The sequence below is a fragment of the Chiloscyllium plagiosum genome, unplaced genomic scaffold, assembly GCF_037043375.1.
Source record: "Chiloscyllium plagiosum isolate Xiang-an unplaced genomic scaffold, Cpla_swu_hap1 HiC_scaffold_44, whole genome shotgun sequence".
In the NCBI taxonomy this organism is placed as follows: domain Eukaryota; kingdom Metazoa; phylum Chordata; class Chondrichthyes; order Orectolobiformes; family Hemiscylliidae; genus Chiloscyllium; species Chiloscyllium plagiosum.
Genome location: NW_028270182.1, coordinates 6,288,155 through 6,316,064, shown reverse-complemented (window position 1 = coordinate 6,316,064; position 27,910 = coordinate 6,288,155). Strand labels below are relative to the sequence as shown.

Genomic DNA, 27,910 nt, shown 5'->3' with positions numbered 1-27,910 from the left:
CCAGTCCACACCGACCCTCTGAAGAGTAACCCACCCAGACCCATTTTCCTCTGACTAATGCACCTAACACTATGGGCAGTTCACCTGACCCGCACATCCAGGGGCTCTGATTTCTTCCCACAGTCCAAAGGTGTGCAGGTTTGGGTTGATTGTCCATGCTAAATTGCCTGTAGTGTCCAGGGATATGCAGGTTAGGTGGGTTAACCACAGGAGAAAGTGAGGTCTGCAGATGCTGGAGATCAGAGCTGAAAATGTGTTGCTGGAAAAGCGCAGCAGGTCAGGCAGCATCCTGAAGAAGGGCTTATGCCTGAAACGTCGATTCTCCTGTTCCCTGGATGCTGCCTGACCTGCTGCGCTTTTCCAGCAACACATTTTCAGCTCTGGGTTAACCACAGGACAATTAACTGTTCTTTAGTTCTCTTGGGTAATGGTATCATACTGACTGTCCTTCAGTCCTCTGGTACCTTTCCTGTAGCCAAAGAGAATTGAAAATTAATGTCCGAACCTCTGCACTTCGTTTTTTGCCTCCCACCGCAGCCTGGTATACATCTCCTCTGTGTCTGGGGATTTATCCACTTTTAAGACTGCAAAATCACTGATACCATATCCTTCTCAGTGCTAATTTGTTCAAGAATAGCATAATCCTATATTACTACATCTACATTACCTTTCTTCACACTGAACACAGATGTGAGGTACTCAGTTAGAACTTCATCTGTGTTTTCCGGCTTCACGCAAGCATTGCCACTTTGGTCCTTCATTGGCCCTGTTCCTTCTCTGATTTATCCTTTTGCTCTTAATAGACTTACAAAACACCTTTGTAAGTAACCTAAACCAAGCATTAGCACTCGACAACTAATAAACAACATTGAAGATTCTTTCTGTTCTTGTGTGGGTATAGTGGCCTCAAAGTTTTAACTTGTATTATCTGGGAAACTCTGGGGGAAATTGTCTCAATGTAAAAGGACACTCAATTTCCAGTAAACTTGTTTTGTTTTTCACCAGCACTGGGAGCAAAGGCCTGTCCAGGGGGTGAATCATGTGTATACAGTGTACTTCCTCTTCGTGCCTGGGGGAGAAATAGGAAACAGGGGAAGATAGCTGGTATTTTGTGTATATCAAGAGCGAACTCGGGCTCACGAGGACAGAAATGGAAAGTTGGCTACAATGATGTGGAAAATATGGAGTGTTTTCGTTTTCAAAATGTTTCCACCTCCAGTGCAGAATACAAGACTCCCACAGTCTTTTACAGATGGCCACTGACATGAACGAAGGCACAGGAGGACTCCACTCAGCCTCTCCCGCCATTCACTTAGATTATGGTTGATCCATAACTTAATTCTAAGTTCACTCGCCTTAACTCTGCAACCCTTAATCCACCATGCCAAACAAAAATCTGTCTCAATTTTGAAAGTTTCATTGGCCCACAGCTTTTAGTGGAAGAGAGAATTCTGGATTTCCACTTGCCCCTTGCTTGAAGAAGGGGCTTCCTGACATCACTCCAGAACAGTTTGGCTCTTAAAATTAAGATTCTGCAACCTTTGTTCTGTGTTCCCTTCTCCAAGGGAAATAGTACCTTTCTGCCAACTCAATCATGTCCATTAACTATCGTAAATGCCTTTATTAGATCACATGTTAATCTCTGATGCCTGGTGGGATATTGCTCAAGTCTATCCGGTCTGTTCTTGTAAATTAATCCTTTTAGCAGAAAATGCCCAGTGCAACCTATTTACTGAATGCAACAGGTTCCAGGCAGACCAGCTGTGAGCAGCCTGTCTGTGGGAATTACCCCTGTGTTGGGGATCGGTTTAGCTCCGTTGCTTTTACGGTTCGTTTGCGAAGCTGTGTGATGCCAAGAGTGTGGGTTTAAGCCTCGCACTGGCTGGGGTTTACCATGAAGGATTCTTGTTGAAACTTTATTGCTGGAACAGCACAGCAGGTCAGGCAGCATCCAGGGAACAGGAGATTCGACGTTTCGGGCACAGGCCCTTCTTCAGGAATGAGCAGAGAGTGTTCAGCAGGAGAAGATAAAAGGTAGGGAGGAGGGACTTGGAGGAGGGGCGTTGGAAATGTGATAGGTGGAAAGAGGTCAAGGTGAGGTTGATAGGTCGGAGTAGGATGGAGGCGGAGAGGTCAAGAAGAAGACTGCAGGTCAGGAAGGTGGTGCCGGGCTGGAGGGATTCGGCTGAGACAAGGTGGGGGGAGGGGGGATGAAGAAACTGGTGAAGTCCAAGTTCATCCCCTGTGGTTGGAGGGTTCCCAGTCGGAAGATAAGACGCTCCTCCTCCGACCGTCGCGTTGTTGTGGTTTGGCGGTGGATGAGTCCAATGACCTGCATATCCTCGGTGGAGTGGGAGGGGGAGTTGAAATGCTGTGCTACAGGGTGGTTGGGTTGGTTCGTCCGGGTGGCCCAGAGGTGCACTCTGAATCGCTCCGCAAGTAGGCGGCCTGTCTCCCCAATATAGAGGAGGCCACACCGGCTGCAGCGGATGCAGTAGATGATGTGGGTGGAGGTGCAGGTGAATCTGTGGCGGATATGGAAGTTTCCTTTGGGGCCTTGGAGAGAAGTGAGGGGGGAGGTGTGGGCGCAAGTGTTGCACCTCCTGCGGTTGCAAGGGAAGGTGCCGGGAGTGGAGGTTGGGTCGGAAGGATTCTTCTCAAGCTCTTCCCTTTTCTGAGCTGAGGTAGCTATCTAATCAGAGAGCAGCCCCATGGTCTGGTAAACAATGGTGACTTGACTTGAGCCCTGTGTTGCTAGTTCTGCGGCATGTCGGAAGTTGGACTGTAAAGTATGTTACTCTTCGTTCCATGAGTTATCAACATCTCAAGGTGAATGAAAATTGTGACACATTATCAATTGACTGTGTTGGTTGAATTGTAAACTTAGACTGTGATTTGTTGTGGTGGTTACGGGGTATTATCTGAAACATAAAGGGCAGAGGGTGATATTTACGTTGGTTACCTGGTGCTGATGTCTCTTTTACAGTGTGACCAGATGGTGACTGCTGAGCAGGAGGACCAGACTTTGACTTTGCAGAGGGAGGATATTTTCCCCTTGTCTCCCTCTCCTTCTCCGACGCGGATTGGCAAGGCAGGGCTGGTGCCTCTTGCATTAAATTTAGTCACGCAAGCCGTTTGGCTTGTTTGCTGCTTTTAAGAAAAGGCTATGTTGCGTTTTTTTTTTCCAGCCATGCATTGTTTTGGGATCGCAATCAAGGGATATGACAGCTCTTGTTGTTTGCAAACTCCACCCCCCCCCCCCCCCCCCCCCCCCCTCAAAAAGCATTCAGGTATCACTCTTGCCTCTCAATCCGAAGGTTGTTATTTCAAATTCCACTTTGTAAATTTGAGCACATAATCCAGGTTGAAACTCCCGCTGAAGTACTGAGGAATGCTGTCAAGGGATATTAGAAATTGGCAGTACTCCCATACCTCGCATTATCGTTCATGGTTGAACTGACCTTGGCACAGTGAAACAGAAAAGCCACAATGCTATCATGTTCCTTCTTTAGGCCCATCAGTCTATGCCGTTACTTGTCCCCCTCATCTTGACAACTTCACTTTAAATATCCTTCCTTGTGGACCATCTGTTAATTTATGGTGCTATTTGTTTTCTTGAAGTAAATCATTGCCGGTCACTATTGCAAAGATGAACAGGGATGTGTCCTGGCTAATTTTATTCCTTTGCCAGTATCACAGAAAGAGGTTGGTCATTAAGACATTGTGGGAGCTTGCTGTGCAAAAGTTAGCTTCTGGATTTCCTGTTTTGCAAACATTCCAACGAAGGCTGGAAAACACTTTGGGACTGATTTAGGATATCGTGTCAGTATTGTCGTGGAGAAAATGTAGAGAATCACCAGGCGACGCAGAGAGTTCTTCAAGGAGTAGGTCTTTTATTTGCAAACAAAAAACTGTGGCACTCGGAAAGCAAATTCTTGAATGCCCCTGAACCTCAGGGTCCATGGTTCTTTATACCTTCTTTTAATCATGTTTTTGTTAGCTTATCAGCATGCCCAACTGTGCTAGTCAGAATTGCCGCACTCCAGCTATCCAATAAACCAATGATATTAGTTCCCATTATCTCTCTACTTCTGCCACTGTGGTTTTTCCTACATTATACGTAATATTATTCTAATGTCACGATTAGATACTTTACTGCCTCCTCTGCCACAATGATCCTCCATCCCAGACTAACCTGTCATGGTTAGATATTTAGCTACCCCGTCTACCACGGGGTAGCTAAGTGGTCTCCTGTCCCAAGCTGACTCCACTATCTACTGATTAGATATTTATTGTCATGGGTCTCAAGCAGGCTGACTCTACTAACTCTTAATTAAATATTTAATATCATCTCCTAAATATTTATTGTCACGACCTGTTCCAACCTGCCACGATGATATTTAGTAGGCGAGGCTGACTTTACTAATTGTTATCTCAGCCTGCCATAGTAACCTTTCAGCTCCCAGTCTGACTCTGCTCATTGGTGTAGGAGCATTCCACTATTGTTATCCCATCCTGCCACCGTGATCTTTTGGCTCGTGTAGCATTCCACAGACCCCTTGTAACAGATCGCCAGTGGTCTTCATGCTTTAACCCTTCCCATGCTTTCATGCTCTTTATTTCCCATAGTGTAATGAGTTAGACCGAAGGGTCTATTTCTGTGCTGTACTTTTCTATGACTCTGTCTTGTGGTTGTAAAAGGTTCTGTGTAAATGTAAGGCATTTTGGTATGGAATGATAAGAGAATTGAGAAGAAAAATCAAGATCGCCAGAAGTAATTTTGTGAAGATGAAGGATGTGTTCACAACAATAAAACACAAACTTGTGATGAGGAAGAAAGATTGTGTCCTACCCACTTTCCTGTATTATGGCAGCAATGCGGAGAATGAGATTGATAGAAGAAAATAATAGATCTTTGGAATATGGATGCTGAGATATATTCTAAAAATTCCATATACAGCCCATAAAGCAAATGCAAAGTGATTTAAAATTGCAAGAATGGAAAAACAAGACTTAAGTTGGCATCCAGAAATGCCAACATCAGTATTTCAACCATTCGATCAGAGCTGAAAGCTAGGAGGATCGCTCCTGGAAGGCAAAGTGGAGGACAGCAGAAAGAGGAGTTGACCCAAGTATAGTTGCATGGTATATGCCCCATAGCAGTTGCAGGCAATTTTCAGTTGATGTGTGAGGGTGGTATAAGACAGACAATCTGTGACAGCAGATCTGGCAGGAATGCAACAAGTCGCAGATGGAGTGAGAACAGAAATTGGTATGTTGATGGTGCTGTGTGCACACCTACAGGAGTTCTCCCACTGCATACCAGTCTGAGTTGGCCCTTTTTCAGTGCCGAAACGTCGAATCTCCTGTTCCCTGGATGCTGCCTGACCTGCTGTGCTGTTCCAGCAATAAAGTTTCAACCTTTTTCAGTGTCACATGGTGAAGACATGCTTGATGGTGCATTGTGTTTAATCTATTCCTAAGTAACCTGTTGTTTGTTTCAGTTACATGTAAGCATCTATATTCTGTTTGCTCTGGGGTTGTTTTTTTGATTAGATTCCCTACAGTGTGGAAACAGGCTCTTCGGCCCAACAAGTCCACACCGACCCTCCAAAGAGCAACCCACCCAGATCCATTCCCCTATATTCACCCCTGACTAATGCACCTAACACTACGGGCAATTCAGCATGGCCAATTCACCTAACCTGCACATCTTTGGACTGTGGGAGGCACCCGGAGGAACCCACGCAGACACAGGGAGAATGTGCAAACTCCACACAGGCGGGAATTGAACCCGGATCCCTGGCGCTGTGAGGCAGCAGTGCTAACCACTGAGCCACTGTGCTGTTTTAAGCCCTTCTGGTCAGCTTTATCGAATTTTCCAAATCTAATATTGGAGATGACTCTTAAATTTCATTGAATGCCTTATTCAAAACACAGAAATGTAACGTTCCTTCATTTCTGCACTTTGTTGGTGTGGGTTAGGCTCCAGAGCCGATGGAGTGGGGTTTGAATCTATGACCTTCTGACTCCAACAAGAGGCAGTGCTACCCACTAAGCCACGGTTGTCATACTCATGCTTTGCATGCAATCACCGTTTGCAATGTTGCAGTGTTTCCTGGTTGCACAGAAAACAAGTAGCTGGCTGACTGTGTTTTTTCCAGTCTTGCCATTTTTATCAGAGAAGTTGTTTGAGGTTGCAAGAGGCACATAATATTTTAGATTGAGGCAGGGAAATATCAGAACTCCCTCAGCGCAAACTGCAGTCTGGCCTTTGCTTCTTTTGAGCTACGTGGCATGTCATGCATTTGGGATTGACTGTCTTTCACCTAATGCTACCCTTCCTGGGGAATCATTGCATGGGCTTACCTGGATTGCTTTTAATTGTCTGCTTTGGTAAATACTAATTCTGTGGCCTGTGTCTGGAAAGTGTTTTGTGTTTCATTCAGCAGGGTGCAGGTTTGCATGTGCCATCTAGTGGCCAGAAGTTGGTTTGCATCTACAGTTTAATTTGAAGTCCCCATTGCTTAAACTACCTCTGTTGATTCCAAATAGCTGCTAATATCAGGAAAAGGGTGTTAACTGTTGTGGTTCTGTTCGTGGAGCTGGGAATTTGTGTTGCAGATGTTTCGTCCCCTGTGTAGGTGACGTCCTCAGTGCTTGAGAGCCTCCTGTGAAGTGTTATAAACCACTATAAATGCTGGAGGAAAGATCACAGAAGCGCTTCACAGGAGGCTCCCAAGCACTGAGGATGTCACCCAGACAGGGGACGAAACGTCTGCAACACAAATTCTCAGTTCGGCGAACAGAACCACAACAACGAGCACCTGAGCTACAAATCTTCGCACAAACTTTGAAGGGTGTTAACTATTAAGGTGTCTGGACAGAGAGGGGAAGGAACTGGTTTCCCTTTTCCATTCTCAAGTACATCAAGACACCAATTTAAAATGATGGGCTAAAGAAGGAATGGTGACACAAGGAGAAAACCATGCAGCGTGCGGTTAGAATTTGGAATATACTGCCTAAGTGTATGCTGGAGGCTGATTCAATTGTGGCTTTCAGAACAAGAATTAGACACCAATTAGAGGTGAGAAAGGGGTGCAGCAGGGTAACTGTTTGCTATACGCTAATGATTAACTCCTTTTTTAACAGCAGTACTTCTCATCATCCCAGCCGATTCTGATACCCAAAGGTGGCATCACCCCAAATTCCTCTCCAAGTCCCACTCGCCGTATTGCAAGGTGAGAGGAATCTATGAACACTTAGAGCTCAAGTTTGCCATTAAACCTGGGGAGTTATTGCTTTCTCATTTTAGACTGTGTTTTGCTTCCTGACTGTTTTCCACTCTGATGTTGTGGGCTTGGTTATTTTAATTATAAAACAGAAACCTTTTCTCCCCGTCACTAAGAATGGATATTAAGAAGCTACTTCCCCTGCTTCTTTCGTCATTAGCTGTCATAAGAGGGTTCTACATGTTTTCTACAACGCATGTATCACCAGAAATTCTCCTGAGCCTGAGGCGCTAAGCTGTTATACTTGACCACCGAACTGTATGCTAAGTGGGCTTATATTCCTGGAATTAATAAAATATTCTACAGTCATGAGCCAATCTTGAGTAATATTCTTTATGCTTTTCAGTCTCCCATTATATGCTGAGTGTCAGAGGTCAATGGACAACTTTGAAATATATACTGCAAACACATGCTCCTCTTTCAGTATGTTGTGCTAAACAGTCTGACAGTATTTTTTAAATTGCTGAATACTGAGGATGTGTCAACACTACAATCACAGGCCTGAATAACAAGTCTCTGTGTTAACACTGGTAAATACTAGTAAAGGACCCATGCTATTTTCTTGTGTCTTGCTGAACATCGGTTTTCCATACAAGTGAGTAGATTTGATCATTTCTGACTTCTATCTTAATTCAGTTTTTGTTAAAATACAGACCAGTCACAATCTAACTGAATGGCTGAATAGGTTCAAGGGGCCGAACGGCCTCATGTTACTTGTATGAGTGCCTGTTTCTGTAACATCTGTAGGTACCTGCTTGCAAGCAGAATTTGGGTGGTCGATTTTTTTTTATACAGGGAATTTCTACTTTTAAATGTTGGTCTAAGTGTAACAAAACAGCCTGTCAGCAGGAAAAACAAACACGTACAACCTAGCGGTACAGTTGGGTGTACATGAGAAGTTGAAAGGGAACGATAGGTCAGTTGTCAGAGGGGTCTTGATTCAAAATGATGTTGACTCAAGGTCTTGAGTTTCTGACCTACACCTTTGTTGACTGAACAGACCAATTGTCGACCCACTGACCTTTAGGAATTAGGGCAGAATGTCCATGGTAGTGGGATTCAGAATGCAGGATTTGCTTCCTTTCCTTTCTCTCCTATTGCTGCTGTGCCTCCTCATTAAGATGTTGTTACTCGATGTGTGATGCTGCTTAATGAACAAGTTGTCATCATTCTAAACAATTGCTAACAAGGACCTCATTAATATCAATGCTGCTACACTTCAAGGAAAGCTTCAGAACATTTTCTGTGTCCTGCTCAGGAAGGTTGGCCATTTGAGTGTCTGGGTAGGGCAGCACTCTACATACAAAGATTGTCACAAGGTCCTGCAGTCTCAGAAATTCCTTGTCCCTTAAAAAGTGCTCCTTCGGACATGTTTCCTAATGCCTTTTGATAACACGTTTACACAAAGCAAGATCACCGATCTCTCCTAGCTCATCACCTCCCAGCTCTTCCCTGTCATTGAGCTCATTCTTCATATCTTGTATGGTGTCTCTTGCGTGCAGTGTACCATTACTTCTCCTGAATTGCCACTATCCCTAGGCATAGTCTACTTCCACTTCAGGTGCAGTGATTTTTATAGAGAAGGTGTGCACCCTTATTGTGGACCAAAACCTTATTAACCCTGGTTCCAATGTTTAGTACACCTTGACCGTTGTGGTGCAACAATTCATGGCAATCTGTAATATGCTGTGGATGAGTGTAGCTCATTGAATAATGCCTGCCTGGATTTGAATTTGCCTTTGTCTTTTACAGCAGGAGGAGTGTCAGCCCGAGTGTTGCTATACGACCCAGTGCCTTGGGACCATTGAAGAGGAAAGGTAAGAAGTCTTCCATAATACGTTGTACTTGCAACTCTCTTGCAATAAAGACCAATATTTTTGCTTTCATAATTGCTTGCAGTACCTGCTAGCTGACTCCATAGTCCTTCTATGCATCAACATTAACTAGAGTCTTAGCTTTGTTAAAAAAAATTTAAAGGGGATCAAATTGAATCCAATTTTTTTTTCACCGTCTTGTTTATTTTTTGTTGAGAACTGTTCCCTTTCAGTTCCTGTCTGTAATAAAACCATAAAGTAGTAGGTCTGGCAGCATCTTTGCAGGGAGAGAGAGAGTCCACTATGACCCTTCTCTGGAATTGCAGTTCCTGTCAGTGCTGTCACAGTGGTTGTAAAAACAATTTACTTCAAGCAAGTTCAAAAATACTTTGAAATAGTGCTGGGGATGAATTTCACAAGACTTTTAATCAGCATTGTAAAAAATATACATCAGAAATTTCAGTGGGCACTTAAGAGTCAGTGACATTGTTACGGATCTGGAATCGCATGTCGATTAGACAAGGTAAGGACAGAAGATTTCCTTCCTTGAAGACCACTAATGACCAGATGGGTTTTAACAACAATCAGTAATAGTTTGATGATCACCTAGAATTCCAGATTGGTTGGTCAATTGAATTTAAACTCCACTTTTATGGTAGGATTTTAACCTGTGTCCCCAGAGCATTAACCTGGGCCTCTGGATCATTTGTCCAGTGACATTACTACACCGTCACCACCTTCCTATTGAAGATGGCAATAGGTGCATGATAGACACTGGAATTTAATTGCTGCAAGATTTAATACTCTGATAAATGCCATCATTACTTGAACATTGCACAAACCTTATCCAATCCTCTGTACAGGTTGTATGTTACCACTGTGTGCTTATTCAGTTAATCATTTTGCAATGATGAACCAGTGATATCTGTACCTGTACCATAGTGGGCAGAGTGTGATGGAAAAATACCAGAGTTCTAAAGTACTGAGACCTGCAGGACCCAATGAAATTAAATTTTAGTGTCAGCCATTCATTTCAGCTTGATGTCTTAACTTTTTACCACTATTGATGAAGTTAAGAAACTCGCACATTCTGTGCTTTGTCCTCTCTCTCTTTTTCCTGTTTTGAGCTCTCAGTCGTTGACCTTTGCTTTTTTCTACAGGGGACATGGAAGTGGATTCTCCCCCAAAGAAATTGTTTGTCAGTGGTGTTCCTGGGATCGGAAATGCTGAGACTCCTCTGCTAACACCATTGCTTTCACACAGGTATGGCGAACATGGGTTGTTTTCTCTCCAGTAGAAGTGGTATAAACTGTATCTAAAGTTCTGCCGCATTTGATTAGATTACTTAGTGTGGAAACAGGCCCTTCGGCCCAACAAGTCCACACCGATCCTCTGAAGAGCAACCCACCCAGACCCATTCCCCTACATTTACCGCTTCACCTAACACTACGGGCAATTTAGCATGGCCAATTCACCTAATCTGCACATTTTTGGACTGTGGGAGGAAACTGGAGCACCCGGAGGAAATCCACGCAGACACGGGGAGAATGTGCAAACTCCACACAGACAGTTGCCTGAGGCGGGAATTGAACCCGGGTGCCTGGCGCTGTGAGGCAGCAGTGCTAACCACAGAACTACCGTGCCCAGGTAGATATCTTTCACCCTCTACTGTCGCTTTCACTGATAATATAGGAATCTATTATTAAATATTTTGTTCTGAGTGAGTGTAAGATTGACTGACTATTGGCAACCTCCATTCAATGTCATTTTCTGTTTTTTTCCTGTCCCAGAAGTACTGGTTACTTCCCATAACTTACATTATCCAAGTTGACGTGAACTTCAAAAGCAAAGTGTCTTACAAGCTCAACAGATCTTGATCATTTCTGGTATCTATCCAGGGGGACACAGGAGGGAGTAGAATGTTTGACTTATTTCCTCGTCCGTTCCCTTCCCCTAACTGACGGGCTGTCCTAAGCCAGATGTTGGCTTAAGTCATCCATAGCGAAGCTGCTTGTGGGTTTTGACTGAACTACACTTGCTTCCATGCTGGAGCAGGTGAAAATTGACCACAACTCTTGTTTTGTATTACCAGAAAACTTTGGTGAGGAACTGGATAAGGAGCTAAGGAGGTATTGATGCCCATATTGGATTTAAAATTGCTGTATAAATGCGGGTGGTGGTTTTCCCTGTAATTGCCTCCAACCCACTGAGATCTCAGTGCTTCAGTTTTGGTTTTCTGCCCATGCTATTTTAGCTGCTTACCATTAATGGTGATCTCCACAGTTAGCTTTGGAGTTCCTTGCTCCAACCTTGCTGTCCCCTTCTCTCCACTTCACAGATCTTAACCTTTGGTCATCTGCCATCATGTCTCCATATGTGGCTCAGCGTTAAATTTTTAGTTTGATAATGCTTCTGTGAAGACTCATGGAAGTTTATTACGCAAGAGACGTACAAAATATACACAACAGTAGTTAAATGCAAAAGATATCAATGAGTTGAGAAGGAGGGAAGAGAAGATTTGGGTGGAAAGCCAGAGGAAGTTGTGTTTAGCTCCAATACTGCCAGTGACCCAATCCTAACAATATTTTTTTTTTTCCTTTTTTATTGTTTGTTTCAGCCTGGAATGTGTGAACAGCAGCCCTCCACAGACCGTGCCTCCATCAGGGCCTTATGTCGCAGCTTCACCATCCGCAGCCGAGATCGGTTTCACTTCGCCATTCGCCTCTGTGGCTCACCCCCCTGGAATGTGAACAAAAGAGACAATCACCCTTATTCTAAGAGATGGGCTACATAAAGCACTTTGTTAGAGGAGACTGTATAATAGCATTCCTAATCAGTATTTTATAGTCGATTGTATAGTTAATTAGTGAAAGAAACCATTCAAGGGCGGTCAGTGAGTAAGGGAACAGAATTTGCTCCTGCCTGCCACTTGGCCTGGAACTGCACAATTCATGGTTGGAGCTAACCTGACTCTTTGTCATTTGGGTTCAGACCTAGTGCCTGCCCACTGTACATACCACTGTATGAATCGCTGTAGAAAAATTAAGTTGTTGTGAAGTTATAAGAGAGTTGATGAAGCTATTCTTGCCCTGCGTGTGTGCGTGTGTGTGTGTGTGTGTGTGCGCACGCGCGTACGTATGTATATACACCAATAGGGCTGGAGCCTGTGATAAAACAAGGTTGATCTCTGTCAACCATTTAAAGTATGACTTGGGACAAGGTTCTGCAAACATGACGATCAGACATAATGAAAAGAGCTGCTGTTGGGGCCAATCATTACTGTGTTGGCTAGTGAACTTTGCTAGTGGGAGTAGAGGGGAGGGGGGATGGTGTGAAGTGTGCTCCTGCGACTCTTTGAAGAGGCATGTTTCTACAGTGAGCTGGGAGCTTCTGGCTGCAATGATGGTGTATATATAGAATGTCATGACTTACAAATGGTGACTTCCACCAGCTTCAAAACACCGACTGCTTCATGGCTCGCTGTTGCTTTATCTGATTCTACTTTCTGTGAAGTTGGTTCCTGGATCATTTAACCAAACATTTTCATATCATTTGGGTTATCTTGCATGTTGGACTCACTTGTCCTATTCAAACTACCTTCAACAAGGGAAATAAGCAGATTATAAGGGTTGGGCAGATCACTGTTGCTGTGAGAACCATCACATGGGCATGCAGTGGCTCTTTAGGATGCAAATATGTTCAGGCATACATTGTGATTCTTCTGTAGTTTCCTCCCAATACAATTGAATCCCTGTATAATATTACATTCAGCCCGCTGTAATTTCCTTATTGGAATAATATATCAAACATTGTGTTCTGGGACTAACTTTGCTCGTCTGTACTTGACTGAGAGAAGACTCATAGACGTGACTTTCTCTTTCTTTCTGAGTCAGGATCTCTCGTGGCCTCCAAAGCTTGTGGGATCCCTTCCTCGATAACTGCCATGGAAAAAGTGAGGACTGCAGATGCTGGAGATCTGAGCCTGAGAGTGTTGTGCCGGAAAAGCACAGCCGGTCAGGCAGCATCCGAGCTCATTTCTGATGAAGAGCTTATGCCCGAAATGTCAATTCTCCTGCTCCTTGGATGCTGCCCGACTGGCTGTGCTTTTCTAGCACCACATTCTCTTGACTCCGAATAACCGTCATCCCAGCATAACGTCTGTCATGAAATTGCCTTCTGCTCAGCCCTGACACATTATGGGCTGAGTATGGTGTTGCTACGTACAAGCTAGGGAGATGGTTTAATATTACAGTATTATAAACATCGATGTTTGCATCCGGTGGTTCGGAGCTGGCATTGAGAACAGTTGAAGGCAGGCTACGTGGGGATAGTGAACCACTGCCATATTTGTACGTAAGTGCAACCGTATTGTGTTTTTTTAACTTCAGATGTCATGATTATTTAACCGAGGACCAAGAAATTCCCAGTGCTGTTATGTTTGGAACATAGCTGACCCCAAAAACTCCAGTGCAGGCTCCCGGAAATGGTCTTGTTTTCATGTGGAAGGTGCTTGCAATTGGAAACTTCATTCAGTAAGAGAAAGGTGGGATTTGTTTTAGCTTGAATGTAATGTAGAGGGAGGTACAGTGCTGAAATTAATGATGATTGTTAGGTTTGAAACAGTCATAGAGATGTACAGCATGGAAACATACTCTTCTGTCCATGGCGATCAAATATCCCAACCCAATCTAGTCCCATTTGCCAGCACTTGGCCCATATCCCTCCAAACCCTTCCTATTCATATACCCATCCAAATGCCTTTTAAATGTTGTAATTGCACCAGCCTCCACCACTTCCTCTGGCAGTGCATTCCATACACGCACCACCCTCTGTGTGGAAAAGGTTGCCCCTTAGGTTTCTTGTATATCTCGCTCCTCTCACCCTAAACCTATGCCCTCTAGTTCTGGACTGCCCCACCCCAGGGAAAAGATCTTGTCTATTTATCCTATGCATGTCCCTCATGATTTTATAAAGCTCTAGGAGGTCACCCCTCAGCCTCCGACGCTCCAGGGAAAACAACCTCAGCCTATTCAACCTCTCCCTATAGCTCAAATCCTCCAACCCTGGCAACATCCTTGTAAATCTTTCCTGAACCCTTTCAAGTTTCACAGCATCAGGATATTTGGAATTTCTTGGTAACTCATGAGCAAATTGATTTGTGCATTGAGTCAAGACCAAACAGTCACTGCCATGCAAACCTAAAGATAATTGCATGCAATGTGTTGGACTCCAGTCATCTGGAAGACCCATAGCTCAATTTGATTTTTTTTTTTCCCTTTGCTGATTTTAGAACATTAGCTGCCGTGTGTTGTTTCAGCAACTTGTACTGCACCAGTCCCATCACTTGCTGTTGTTGCTGTGAGGTTCTAAGCTTAGAGCGAATGAACTTCTGAAGTCACCCAGTCTGAGGGCGGGAATGCATCTGACCAGCAGTTAAGTTCAACAAACTCTCCTCATTCCCTCTGTAACTTTCTTCTGTCACTAGCTACCTGCTTTTATTAAGCCATTGTTGTTGCTTTTATTTGGAGGGAAAGCTAGGAAGTGGATAGTGCTGGCAAACCTTCAAAGTCTTGGTATTTCATTTGAGCCATCCTTTTGTTGGTTGACTTTCTCCAGCAGCTGTCCTGCTGGAGACTGTGTGGCTGGTTGGCAGGTCGAACCTAGTCTTAACATCAAGTATTGGCTCATTTCACCCCATTTCATACCAAAGCTTTTTAAGAGGAAAGAAAACGTGGAGAGGATTTTTTTTTAATTAAGGAAGAAATTGAAGTGTCTGATTGCCTTTGCCTCTGTGCTCAGAGTTTATTCACTTGTTGTTTAAAACTGTACAGAACCCATTTGTTATCAGGTAGTACTGTGTTAATCCAATTAATATGCTCTAACCCGAAGGGTTTAAAAGTAATTATTTACAATCATTGGTCTAGAGAACCACTGAGTAGGGATGACGCAGTATATGAAGAAAATAAATTTAGGGTCATTGGTGCCAATTTTATATTTTTATATAATTATATAAATTATATGTAAATGTTTATAAAAAACAGTAAGGGTTGTCTAACTTCCAGCTATTCAGAAAGGTCAGTCTTGTCTGTTGTTACCACTCATAATGTCATTACAAACAATAAATTCATTGAATGTCAGGGTATGAGTGAGAATTTCAGACATCCGACGTGTTTGCAGCCGGACGCCTGCAAAAAAAAGTGTGAAGGGTGGAACTCACTTAACATGAAGGAGCATGGTAAGGAGTAACTTAGAGCGAAATAATTTAGAGAGCACTGAAATGCTGGAGTATTGCAAGCTTTCCAAAAATGTAGTGAAGGGGAAAAAATAAATTGTGAACAATGCCCATCCTTGGATTCATGCCATTGTGTAAGGAAGACCTGGCTGTCGGCAGTGGAACCTCAGCAGCAAGGTTACATATGAGTGTTCAATCTCCCACCATCTTTGTGTCTCTTAAGCTGTTTGAAAAGAGGCAGATAATTAAACACACGGATGTTGCTGAATTGTTTTCGTTGTGACTTAACAATTTTCTCAATTGTTATCTGTCAAATGGAATTGACTTTTTTCTCAATTTTATTGCCACAAAGGTGTCAAGGTGGCTAAAATATTTTAACTGAGGTGTGCGCGCGTGTTCCTCAGCATCAATCTTTAAGAAAAATGTGTTTCTACTGCATTCACAAAAAGTACAAGTACCCATCTATTCCTGTGACAATGCACTCAAGTGTTTTCTCTTCTGCGAATGCAAATGCTGGTAGATTAATCAAATCAGGACACATTTTTAAAATTGGACTTCTGTCCTATTATAATTTTTTTTTCCCATACTTAAAAACTATCCATGTAAACCTTGTTACTCCGTAACAACACTCTCCTGCCAGTACTGATGTGGAATGACCAGTGGCAAGCAGGTGTGAGTAACCCAGAGTTTCTATTAGAAATTGGAGAGGAGTTGGTAAGTACACAGATATGCAAAGCTTTTACTGTATTACTTATGGTAACTGTTACTTAGATTTTTTTCATTACATTTTACAACCTAGTTCCTAGATCACTGCAGTCGGTGTTGAGCTTTGGCACATGTTTGACCATTTCACCCAAGTTGTCAATGGGTGGAAGTTGGCAGTGTTGTTTGGTGGCAAGTTTCATCAATACTTTGGATTTATTCAGAGACTAAAATAAGTTGGGAGAGGGAGGGGAAGAAAAGTCTCAGATTCACAAGGCATCTTGTTGCACTTTTTACTGAGTTTCCACATCAAAGTAATCTTTGTAAAGTATAGTATATAAGGGGGCCATTTGAGCCAATGTGTCTCTGCTCTCCTGCCTTTTTCCCCGTAGTATTGCAAATTTTACTCCTTAGGTTAAGATTCTAATGAAATATGACTTTTTTTTTTTCCAGATCCTTTATAAACTCTCCAAAATAATGTTTTGAGAGGATTAAGCGATAAACTGGTTTTAACAAAAACCTTTTGAAAGAGAACATCTTTTCAATAATTTTGACTTTTGAATGATGTATCATGAATAACCACATTGCTATTGAAACTTATTTGATTGCCTCAGGGAGGAGGGGAAGATTTTTTTTTGTTTCTCAATCATGTCACAGCACCCAATTGGATAAGCAGTGAGGAACCAAATGGCCTTTTCCTTCCAAGTGCTTACATGAAGTAAGTGGAATAATTTATTGGCAACAATGGCCACAACTAAAACAAGATCCCTTTTAGTGTATAATCTGCTAGACAAGAATTGTTTAAACTTTGTTGAAACATGGGTGAACACTCCATCTCATACCTCCATCTCATTCTTCAGTGGTCCCTGCGACTCACAACTTCAATATAGTGACAGGGAAATTATGGGTCTTACCCCTTAAACAACTGGACTAGCAGTGGGAGCAACAAAACAAATTCCTTTTCACTTAGCAAACGGAAATTACCAATTTGCCAGGTAAAATGACCAATTTGGGCAATGAAGTTATTCAGATGCAGTGTGGTGAATAATCCTGCATAGCTTTCTCTTATGCAGCTTTTGTAATGTAAAGAGTCTTTTAACTAGCAGTTATTGTTGATAAAATTCCATGGACCAATATGAAAGTTGATGTGGCCTTTGTACATAGCTCTGATTTGCTCAATGTGTTCGGACTTAGACAGCCAGTTGTGGCATTGTCTTTATAGGGACTGAGATGCAGACATGGGGTATCTATGTTTGATAGCAGTTGAGTCCCAAGGGGTGCATGTCTTTGAAGATTTTAAATTCAGTGTGTGACCATTGTCCAATATCAACATTTAATACAACAAGCATGATCTGGGAATGTTGGAGTTTCATTTTGCATCTGTGTACATCTGATAAGCATTTGGAAAACATACTACTAATTGGATTATGGTGTTGCCTATTATCAATATGGCTTCTCACAGATAAGCAGCCAAGTTGACTTTGTCATTTATTTTTTGGGGTTCTAAAATGTCCATAAATGAACATTAGATAAGAATAGGATCTCTTTTGGGCGATGTCATTCAGTGATACCCTTTTTTGTCAAATGTAAATGGGCACCAGAGATGTTGTGCTGGTTAGTGTCCAATGTCAATGGCTACAGGATTTCTAGAAAGAAAAAATGTTTGGGAGGGGTAAGGGGTTGGGTTGGGTTAAGGGGAAACAGGTTGTGGGAAAGGGCAAGAGACGGTTGTTTAAAGACAGTAGTTTGTGGATTACATCAGTGATCCACACTACATGAGCTGGCATTTGCAGTCTTACACGGATAATGGCACATGTTACAGCTTCATTTGAAAAGACTTTTTCAACCATAGTATGAGCCAGTGCCCAGTTGCATTAATGCAAGATGCCAACTTGAGCATTTACCTGAGCCAAAGATTCCTCGAATATTAACATTTTGGATGCTAAATATCACTGCATAGTATAATGGATATGAATATGCTCTGGATCCATGAGAGTGATATCTGGAGCATTATCTGTTGGCCTGTACAGAACCACACTTGTGAATGGAGAGCTGCAGTCTGGGATGGTGTAATTTGTAAATGAGAATAACAGTATTTCTGCATTTTTCTGTTTATGTGGCTCTGTTGGGAATGCCACAGCTTGTCTGTAAAAAATCAGTTGATGTGAAATGTTTGTATGTACAAATTAAATAATGAATCATTTAATATGCCTAGTCTTTTTCAGCTGGAAATCATAATGGCAGATCAACTTCAATTCTTTAAATCCAAGGAACAGCAGTTAAATAACCTATTTTTTCTGAAGTTAAAAATCACACAACACCAGGTGGAATATAATGTGGTGTTGTGTGATTTTTAACTTTGCGCACCCCAGTCCAACACCAGCACCTCCAATCATATATTTTTCTGAAAGTAACTGATCTTCTGATTACGTTTTAAAATTTTGGATTTAGGTAGTTTAGCATTTTTGGAGAATTTTTCACAAACTCTGAGATTTTAAAGGATTTACAGCCAATGGAGTATTTTTGTAGTCACTTTCAGAATTTGTTCTACACCAGTAGGTGCATGTTAGTTAGTTTTTCAATTCAAAATATCACTACTTTCAGTTATGGAGTCATACAACATGGTAACAGACCCTTCAGCCAATGTGTCCCTGCTGACCAGATTTCCCAAACTGAACTAAACCCATTTACGTGTGTTTGTCCCATATCAGTCTAACTTATCTTATTCATGTACCTGTCCAAATATATTTTAAATTTTGTAACTGTACCACATCTACCACTTCCTCTGGCACCTCCCACTGTATGAAACTGTTGTCCCTCTGGTCGCTTTTAAATCTTTCCTCCCCTCACCTGAAACCTATGCCCTCTAGCTTTGAACTTCCCTAGCATAGAGAAAAGAACTTTACTATTCACCTTTTCTATGACCCTTGTGATTTTATAAAACTCTAAGGTCATCCCTCCTGTCTCCTATTCTCCAGCAAAAAAGGTTGCAGCCTATCTCGCCTGTCCTTATAACTCAAACCCTACAGTGCCAGTAACATCCTTGTAAATCTTCATTGCATCGGTTCCAGTTTAATAATGTCCTTCCTATAGCAGGGTGACCAGAACTGTATGCAGTACTCTGAAAGTGGCCTCACTGATTAGATTACATTCCTTACAGTGTTGAAACAGGCCCTACGGCCCAACAAGTCCACACCGACCCTCCGAAGAGTAACCCACCCAGAGCCATTTCCCTCTGACTAATGCACCTAGCTCTATGGGCAATTTAGCATGGCCAATCCATCTGACCTGCACATCTTTGGACTGTGGGAGGAAACCGGAGCACCCGGAGGAAACCCACGCAGACACTGGGAGAATGTGGAAACTCCACACAAACAGTCGCCAGAGGCTGGAATCGAACCTGGGACCCTGATGCTGTGAGGCATCAGTGCTAACCACTGAGCCACCATGCCGCCCCTGTTCTGTATAGCTGCTGTATGACATCCCAACTCCTACACTGAATGTTCTGGTATAATGAAGGCTAGTGTATCAAATGCTTTCTTCACCCTGTCCACCTGTGATTCCACTTTCAAGGAACTATGTACCTGAACACATTGGTGTCTCTGTTTGACAACATTCCTCAAGGCCCTGTCATTAACTGTGTATGTCTTGCCCTGGTTTGTCTTACCAAAATGCAGCACCTAACATTCATCAGAATTAAACTTCACTCCTCGGCCCACTGGCCCAGCTGATCAAGATTCCGTTGCATTCTTAGATAACCTTCGCTGTCTAATACCACCAATTTTGGTGTCAACTGCAAATTTCCTAAACATGCTTCCTATAAATAACAAATAACACTGAATCTAGTACTGATTTCTGTGGCTTACTGAGTCACATGCCTCCAGTCTGAAAAATAACCCTCGACCACCACCCTCTGTCTCATACTGACAAGCCAATTTTATATCCAATTGGCTAGGTCTCCCTGGATCCCATCTGACCTAATCCTACTAACCAGCCTACTATGTGGAACCTTGTCAAAGGCCTTGCTAAAGTCCATGTAAACACTCTCTACTGCTCTGCCTTCATTTATCTTCGTGATCACCTCTTCAAAAAACTTTGCCAATTTTGTGTGACACGATTTCCCACACAAAGCCATGCTAACTATCCATAGTCAGTCCTTGTCTCTCGAAATGCATGTAAATTCTTTCTCTCAGAATCCCCTCCAACAACTTAGTCATCACTGAAGTCAAGACTCACTGGTCTTTAGTTCCCTGGCTTTGCCCTGCAGCCATCCTTAAATAAAGGCACAAGATTAGCCACCCTTCAGTCTTCTGACACTTCTCCCATGGCTGTTGATTATACAAATATCGCTGCTAGGCGTCCCACAATTTATTCCCTAGCTTCTCACAATGTCCTGGGATATACTTGATCAGGTCCCAGGGATGTATTTATCTTTAAGTTTTAAGACCTCCAGCACCACAACCTCCTGTAATGTGGACTGTTTTCAAGATGTCACTATTTATTTCCCTGAATTCCCTAGCTTCCATGTCTTTCTTCACAATAAATACCCATGCAAAGTATTTGTTTAGTATCTCACCCATCTGTGGTTCTACACATAGACGGTCTCATGATCTTTGAGGCCCTGTTCTCTCCCAAGTTGTTCTTTTGCCATTAATGTACTTGTGGAATCTTTGGATTCTGCTTAACCTTATCTGCCAGAGCTATCGCATATAATTCTGAATATGAACCTTCAGAACATTTTGTGTTAAGGCTGTTTGTAATTTATATCCTGTCTTCCATATAATCTCCTTCATTGAATCTGTGAACTTTGATTTGGTAACTGATTATCTTTGGGAGATATGTAAAAGTCTTCTCGATTGGAATTCCCTCCATAAATTCTTTTCTCTCCTCTGAAACTACCTATAGCTAAACATTTGACTTGTTTATTCCATATCAGTTTGATGTCAGCTTGGGCTGATTTAGTGGCAAGTAACATTTGAGCCACTAGTGCCCAGCAATTCAACTAAGAGGAATCTAACCATCTCCCCTCTGTTCAACAGTATTGGAGCCTCTTCACCACTGATGCACAGTAGTGGCAATGTGTACCGTGCACAATTGTGCTGCAACAACTCACTAACGTTCCTTAGTACCTTCCAAATTCACTACATATACCATCTATAGTTCATACAGCTCGGAGAGGAACTTGCAAGAAGTTTGTGCTACTCTTGTAGTTTAACATTGTAATGCTCCTGTCATTGCCAAAGTCTAAAATCGAGCTTCTCCCATGATAGAAATTTTATTGGTAACAGGAATTATGAAAAAACTGTAGGATGCCAATATTATACACTTCAAGAAAAGGTAAGGGAGCAGCCAGGAGATTATACCTGTTAGTCTTGTCTGTGGTTAAATGGAGAAAGTGAGGTCTGCAGGTACTGGAGAGTCGAAGTCGAAAAACGTGGTGCTGGAAAAAGCAGGTGAGGCAGCATCCAAGGAGCAGGAGAGTCAACATATAGGTCATAAGCTGCCTGACCTGTGTTTTTTCCATTGCGACACTTTTTGAATTTGTCTGTGGATAATGTCTATTTCATGTATTATACCCGTTTTGGAATATGAGAGTCATGGTTAGAACCAAAGAATTAGTCACCATCCAGCAGCAAATGGTTGTTTTCTCTGCTTTCTTAATAGAATTTCTGTTGTGTTGCTCATGGGGACTCATTGATTTTGGGGCTATTATGATGGCCATTATTCTCAATATTGTCCCTACAAATATCTTGCCTCCCCTGCTTCCACCTCATTAACTTGTGTGTCTATTGTTAGAGTAGTGACTTGTAGGTCATGAGAGACGCTATCCAAACGTAAGCCTTTCTTCTTGTTTCTTCTACAGAATTTTTCTTTAGGCCTAGCTTTCTTCCTTCAATTTGGTGAAACTTTGACTTTACTAGAAAAGTTCTAGAAAGGGGAAAACAGAGTAATCACTCACTATGGGAAAAATTACTGAGCAAACTGCTGGGATTAAAGGCAGTCAAGTCTTCAGGGTCTGATGATCTACATCGTAGGTCTTGAAGGAATTGGCAGCACAGATATGGATCCATTATAGTTACAATATTGCAAACTTGATGTGGAAAAGGTTCTAGTAAATTAGAAAATTGCTAATCTAATGTCCTTACTCAAATAAGGATGGCAGGTTTGCAATGCAGATTGATGCTAACAGCATGGTTTTTTTTTGAGGGTAAGTTGACTAATCTGCTATAGTTATTCGAAGATGTATAAGCAAAGTGGATGATGGGGATGTTGTGGATGTATGTCTGGATTTCCAGAAGGCATTTGATAAGTCACCGCATAAGGTAAGATCACATGGGGTTGGGGTAACTTATTAGCTTGAATAGAAGATTGATTGATTAACCAACATAAAGCAGAGAGTAGGATAAATGAGTCTTTTTCTAATTGGTTTGATGTAACTAGTGGGGTGCCACAGGATTCAGTCCTTGGGGCCCCAAACTATTATAATTTATAATAATGATTTGGATGCAGAAGGTACTATCACCAAATTTGCAGCTAACAATAAAATTAGGTTGGCAAGTAAGTTGCAGTAAGGAAGTAAGAAATTTACAAATAGATATAGATGGGTTAGGTCAATGGGCCAACATTTGGCAGATGGATTTCAATGTGGTTAAGTGTGGAGTTATCCATTTTTGTTGGAGGAATAGGAAAGTAACATGGAAAATAAATGAAGAGAAACTTGAGAGTGTTTCAGAACAGTGGATTCTTGGTGTCCTTTGCATGAATCACAAAGTTATAATGGAGTTACAGTAGGTAATAAGGAAGGCAAATGGAATTGGCATTTGTTTTAGCATTTATGGCTAAAGAAATAGCAATACAAAGGCATTAGTGAGATCGGACCTGGAGGAATGTTCAGGAGGACTGAGTTGCATTGGAAGCAGTTCACAGGAGACTCACTACGTTAATTCCAGAGATTGGAGGTGTTGTCATATGAAGATAGATTGAGCAGTTTAGGCCTATCTTCTCAGCATTTAAAAGACTGAAAGATTTAATTGTATTCATGGTACTAAAGGGCACTGACAAAGTAGACACAGGATGTTTTCTCTTGGGCAATTTAGAATGAGAATTCATAGTTTTAGGATAAGGGATAGTAGATTTTAAAACAGATGAGGAGAAATTACTTCTCTAAGGGTTGTGATTCTATGGAATTCACTACCCCAGAGTGTGTGGATGTCAGGAGATTAAGTAAGTTTGAGGAGATAAACAGATTTTTAATTAGTAATGGGTTGAAGGGTTATGCAAAGAGGGGCAGGAAACTAGAGTTGAGGCTGAGATGAGATCAGCCATCATCATATTGAATGGTGGGAGCAGGCAAGAAGGGCAGAATTGCCTTTTGCTCCTCATTACATTGTTTGAAGCACCTGTCACATAGGATAGTGAAAATCTAAACTCTAATTTTCAAAAGCTTTTTAGGTTGGGGATCAATTGAAAATATCAAACTGAGTTGGTAGATGTTTTTGTTACAGTAAGGATGTTTTAAGGGTTATGGAACAAAGTATGGAAAGTGGAGCTAGGATCTAGATCAGCTATGATCCAGTTGAATTGTGGGAAAGATATGAGTCATTGAATAACCTCCTCCAGTTCTGACAGAAGCACATGTGAAGGTGGCTTTACAACAGGAGCCATTCTGTGTGTTGCAGTGATTGTAATGAGGTCAGCCAGGTGGACCTCATAGAATAGTAAATTAGATTCCCTACAGTATGGAAACTGGCTCTTCAGCCCAACAAGTTCACACTGACCCTCTGAAGAGCAACCTACCCAGACCCATTCCCCTACCCTATATTTACCCCCTGACTAATGCACCTAACACTGTGGGCAATTTAGCATGACAAATTTACCTGACCTGGTCATCTTTGCATTGTGGGAGGAAACCCATGCAGACACTGAGAGAATGTGAAAACTCCACACAAACAGTCGCCGAAGGTGGGAATGTAATCCGGGTCCCTGGCACTGAGTCACCGTGCCGCCCATATGGGTTCCCTGATTTGGGCAGTTAATCTTCTCCAGTCAGGGAGCCCTGGCTGACAGATAAGTACAGCAGTGTCTGAAGAAAAAAAGAACAAGAGTGACAACATCCTCTTTATACTGGGAGCAGGATCAGTGTCAAAGGCTGTCCATATGAAAATAAAGGGTGACTTGGTGATGGGATACCTGACTCTGTGGAGTTATTTCAGTGGCAGTGAGAGAAAAGCACATTCCTGAAGAAATTCCCTTTCAATAGTCATCTTTGAGTTGGGGTGAGCATTTTTGGCATCATGCCATTATTTGAGCAGCATGGCTTGTTCATTCTTGCTGTCAGAGACTGGACCCAGTATGGGGAAAGAATGCATCTTTTTTTCTCAAGGCAAATGACATTAGGGCAGATAAAAAGTAATTCTCCTGACAGCTTGTGGACCCGCAGCTTTTTCGGTTATCAGGAGTCTAACTTCCCCTGAGGCACCAGATACTAAAACCTTTCAAGAGCTGACCAATTTAGTTAAGGAATGTTACGACCCCAAGCCACCTGGAATTCTGAGACACTAATGGTTTTAGTCAGCAATTTGAGAAGCAAGGGAATTCGAATTTGGATTTTTGACGAGATTAAGATGATTGGCAGGGGCAAGTGACTTTGATTTAACCCTTAATGAGATGCTGAGAGATCGTTTGGCATGTGAGCTTAATTATATAGTTATGCAAAAGCGTCGACCAGTTGAAGCCTAACTGGACTCAAACAGGCACCACAACTGGCTTTATTGTTGTAAAATGTGGCAAGCAGAGCATATGAATTGCAGGGTATTATGATGGAAGTTGACACTGTCGCCAGTTGCACTGAGCTTGAATTAAGGCAATTGCATAATCTCACTCAGGATCCAGACCGACAAGCCATTGTGGTTGCTGCTTGTATGCAGATTAGAGATAGCAAAAGGGTCCCACTAGATCTAAACTAAGTGTGAGAACTCATAAACCAGTATCGAGGAAAGTGGACATCCTGCAAAGTCCGCAACATCTGGTTTGGAACAGTTAACTTGCTTAGCAACATCCAAATCAGAAACAATCAAAATAAATACCTGGTTAAACGGTCACCCAGTTCCAATGGAGATCGATACCAGTGCAGCTGTTTCAGTGACTATTGAACCAATCTTCAATAGAATTTACTCTGGACTTCCACCCTTAAGTTTTCTCAATACCTAGGCTGGACTGAGAACCTATACCAGGGAGCCTTTACAGATTAAGGGTTCAACTTTGGTTCCGATCTATTGTGAGAAGCTGCTGGTTCAGTTCCCACTGATTGTAGTAAAAGGCTCAGGCCCGAGCTCGATGGGGTGAAATTGCTTGAGAAAGATTGACCTAGATTGGCTTAACATTTTTCAATGAGAAAATGGCTGCCTGAGTGAAGTCCTAATTAAATACCTGGATATTTTCAAGAAGGTCCAGTGACTATCAAAGGAGTCCCTTGCATGTTGACCAGGAAGCAATTCCACGGTTCTGCAAGACCTGCCCAGTGCCATTTGCCCTTTGGGCAGAAGGAGAGGCAGAAATCAGAGGGCTGGAAAGCGAAGAAATCATCAAACCAGTCCAGTTTGCAGAATGGGCAGCACTGTTCATACCAACTGTAAAGTCTGACCGGTCCATTTGCCTTTGTGGGGATTTTTGGCAAACCATAAACTGCATTTCACAGCTGCATATATACCCAATCCCTAGCATAGAGGATTTGTACACGAAGCTAACAAGGACGCTGTCCTTCATGACTGTGGAGATGAGCCTTGTGCACTTGCAATTATGGTTAGGTGAGGATTAATACATGAGACTGCTATTTGGGGTATCGCCAGCCTATGCAATTCTTCAGCAGATGATGGAGAACATTTTGCAAGGTCTACTTGCTAATAACAGAAGACCAGTAAGGAGCGCTTAGAGAACTTGGACATTTTCCTTAGATGTTTCTGCCAGATGGACGTAAGCCTTGGAAAGTAGAAGGAAAAAAATGTGTTCCAAGCGACCCATTTGGGCTACAGTGTCAATAAGAGTGGATTGCACCCAAGGGAAGATCAAATGCGAGTGATCAAAGGTGCTGCAGCGACCATATTTGTACCAGAACTTAAGTCTTCCCTTGGGCTGGTGAATTATTACAGAAAGTTCATATGTAACCTGACCTCCATCCTGGCACCTTTGCATTAACTCTTTAAAAAGAGTCTATGTTGGAAATGGCATAAGGAACATCAAGACACAAGACTCCTAAACCAGAGAGAGAGTTTATTTCAGGGGATGATGTTTGATGCAGGAACCATGGGAATGGCCCTGCAAAGGTAAGAGGCATGGTTGATGCAAGGTCAGGTCCAGTGATGTAATAAATTCAGGTAGGTGTAGGTGTGATAGCCTGGTCAAGCATGTGGACTATATGAAACTGCAAACTCACAAATGGTGCAGGAACAAAATGTGCTGAGCTTCTTGACTGCCTTTCCAAGTGTTCCGGAACCTGTGGGTTCTCCCTCTTTGACAAGCATCGAAGATATTTCGAAATATGAGATGGACAGGCAGATGTTGCTGCCTCAATGCATTTACTGCCTGAAGAGGTGAATGAATTTCTTCCCAGATGTTTTGCAAGAGGCGAGCTACTGTACATTAAATGCCAGCCATTTCAAAGGCAGAATTGGAGGAACCTGACCCGGTGCTGAAACACCGCAGGAAGAGCTGCAAATAAAAGCAACCAGCCAAGTCCTTGCATTAAAAGGAGGAGGGACGCAGTGATTATAATAAGGTCAGCCAGGTGGGCTTCCTAGAATTAGTTCCCTAATTGGAGCTGTTAATTTACCTCAATCAGGAAGCCCTGGCTAACAGAAAATAGGAGTGACACACAGTGCCAGACTGTGAGAGTTGGATCAGTATCAAGAACTCTATGTTTAAATGGGATTACTGCCCCATGTGGAATTATTTCTTGTGTAATCAAGAACCCATTTTGAACAAATATCTAATTACATTTTTGCCATTTTAAATCATCCTAACCAAATGGTTAGGGTTTGTGACATAGCTGAATTGGTTGCGCCATGTCATATCATAGGTTTCATTGATCCTATATATAAAAGCAAGTGAACCAATGGAAGTTGAGAAATCAATATATTGATGTTCTTGCAACACATGACTTTCAAATAAAAATGGTATATTTATTCTTCTGAGTGACTAAATAGATTATTATTGGTTACTTTCACTGGAGACAGAATAAAAACGTTAGTTCCCCTTTTGCTCCCAAGTTTGTAGACTTACTTATTTTGATCAAGACAGCATCTGCACCTGGTTTTATTTGGTCACTATATTAATACTTGAGCACTTTAATTTGTTTAAATTTAAATGCTGTCAACAGCTGCAATTTCCGTACAGCAAAAAAAACAAGAATTTTCTATCTCTTGTTCCCCTCCCACAAATATACTTGAAAATGGGCCATCTTGAAGACATAGGCATAAATTATCAATTATGTTTGAAGTTTGTGAACAAAATAAGTATTTAAGGAAAAATTAAACATTTAAAATGGCTGGTTTGTGACTAAAAAGGAGGAAAATAGTATAATACTTAGCGATTTTTGAGATTGAAAGATAACCAAAGTAAAAAGCAGTTGACTTTTTTAGCTATGGTTCAGTTGCTAGAATATTTGCCTTTACATTTAGAAGGTTGTGGATTCAAATTCTATGCCAAGATTTAAGCACAAAACTCAGCTCTGGTGACAGTGCCGAGGGAATGCTGCATTGTTTGAAATGCTGTTTTACTTTGAGATAATAAGTTAAGCTCCAGCCAATTGTTCAGGGAGCATTATTTTACAAAGGTCCTAGGTTGTTGTTTATTTCTCAATCAGCATTAGACAC

General features: G+C 42.1%; 1 protein-coding gene across 3 annotated transcripts in view; it reads left to right on the top strand.

Annotated features, from left to right (window-relative positions):
- Nucleotides 1-12,187, top strand: part of LOC122544304 (P2R1A-PPP2R2A-interacting phosphatase regulator 1-like) — a 60,106-nt gene extending 47,919 nt beyond the window's left edge. For 2 of the 3 annotated variants that reach the window (XM_087982961.1, XM_043683445.2), the window contains exons 6-10: nt 2,987-3,091; nt 7,153-7,241; nt 9,045-9,109; nt 10,267-10,369; nt 11,724-12,187. In XM_087982961.1, the coding sequence (XP_087839087.1) occupies nt 2,987-3,091; nt 7,153-7,241; nt 9,045-9,109; nt 10,267-10,369; nt 11,724-11,856 (495 nt within the window). In that variant the 3' untranslated portion in view covers nt 11,857-12,187. The remainder of the gene's footprint in view (nt 1-2,986; nt 3,092-7,152; nt 7,242-9,044; nt 9,110-10,266; nt 10,370-11,723) is intronic. The other variant, XM_087982964.1, reaches the window with a different exon arrangement.
- The last annotated feature ends 15,723 nt before the right edge of the window (nt 12,188-27,910 follow it).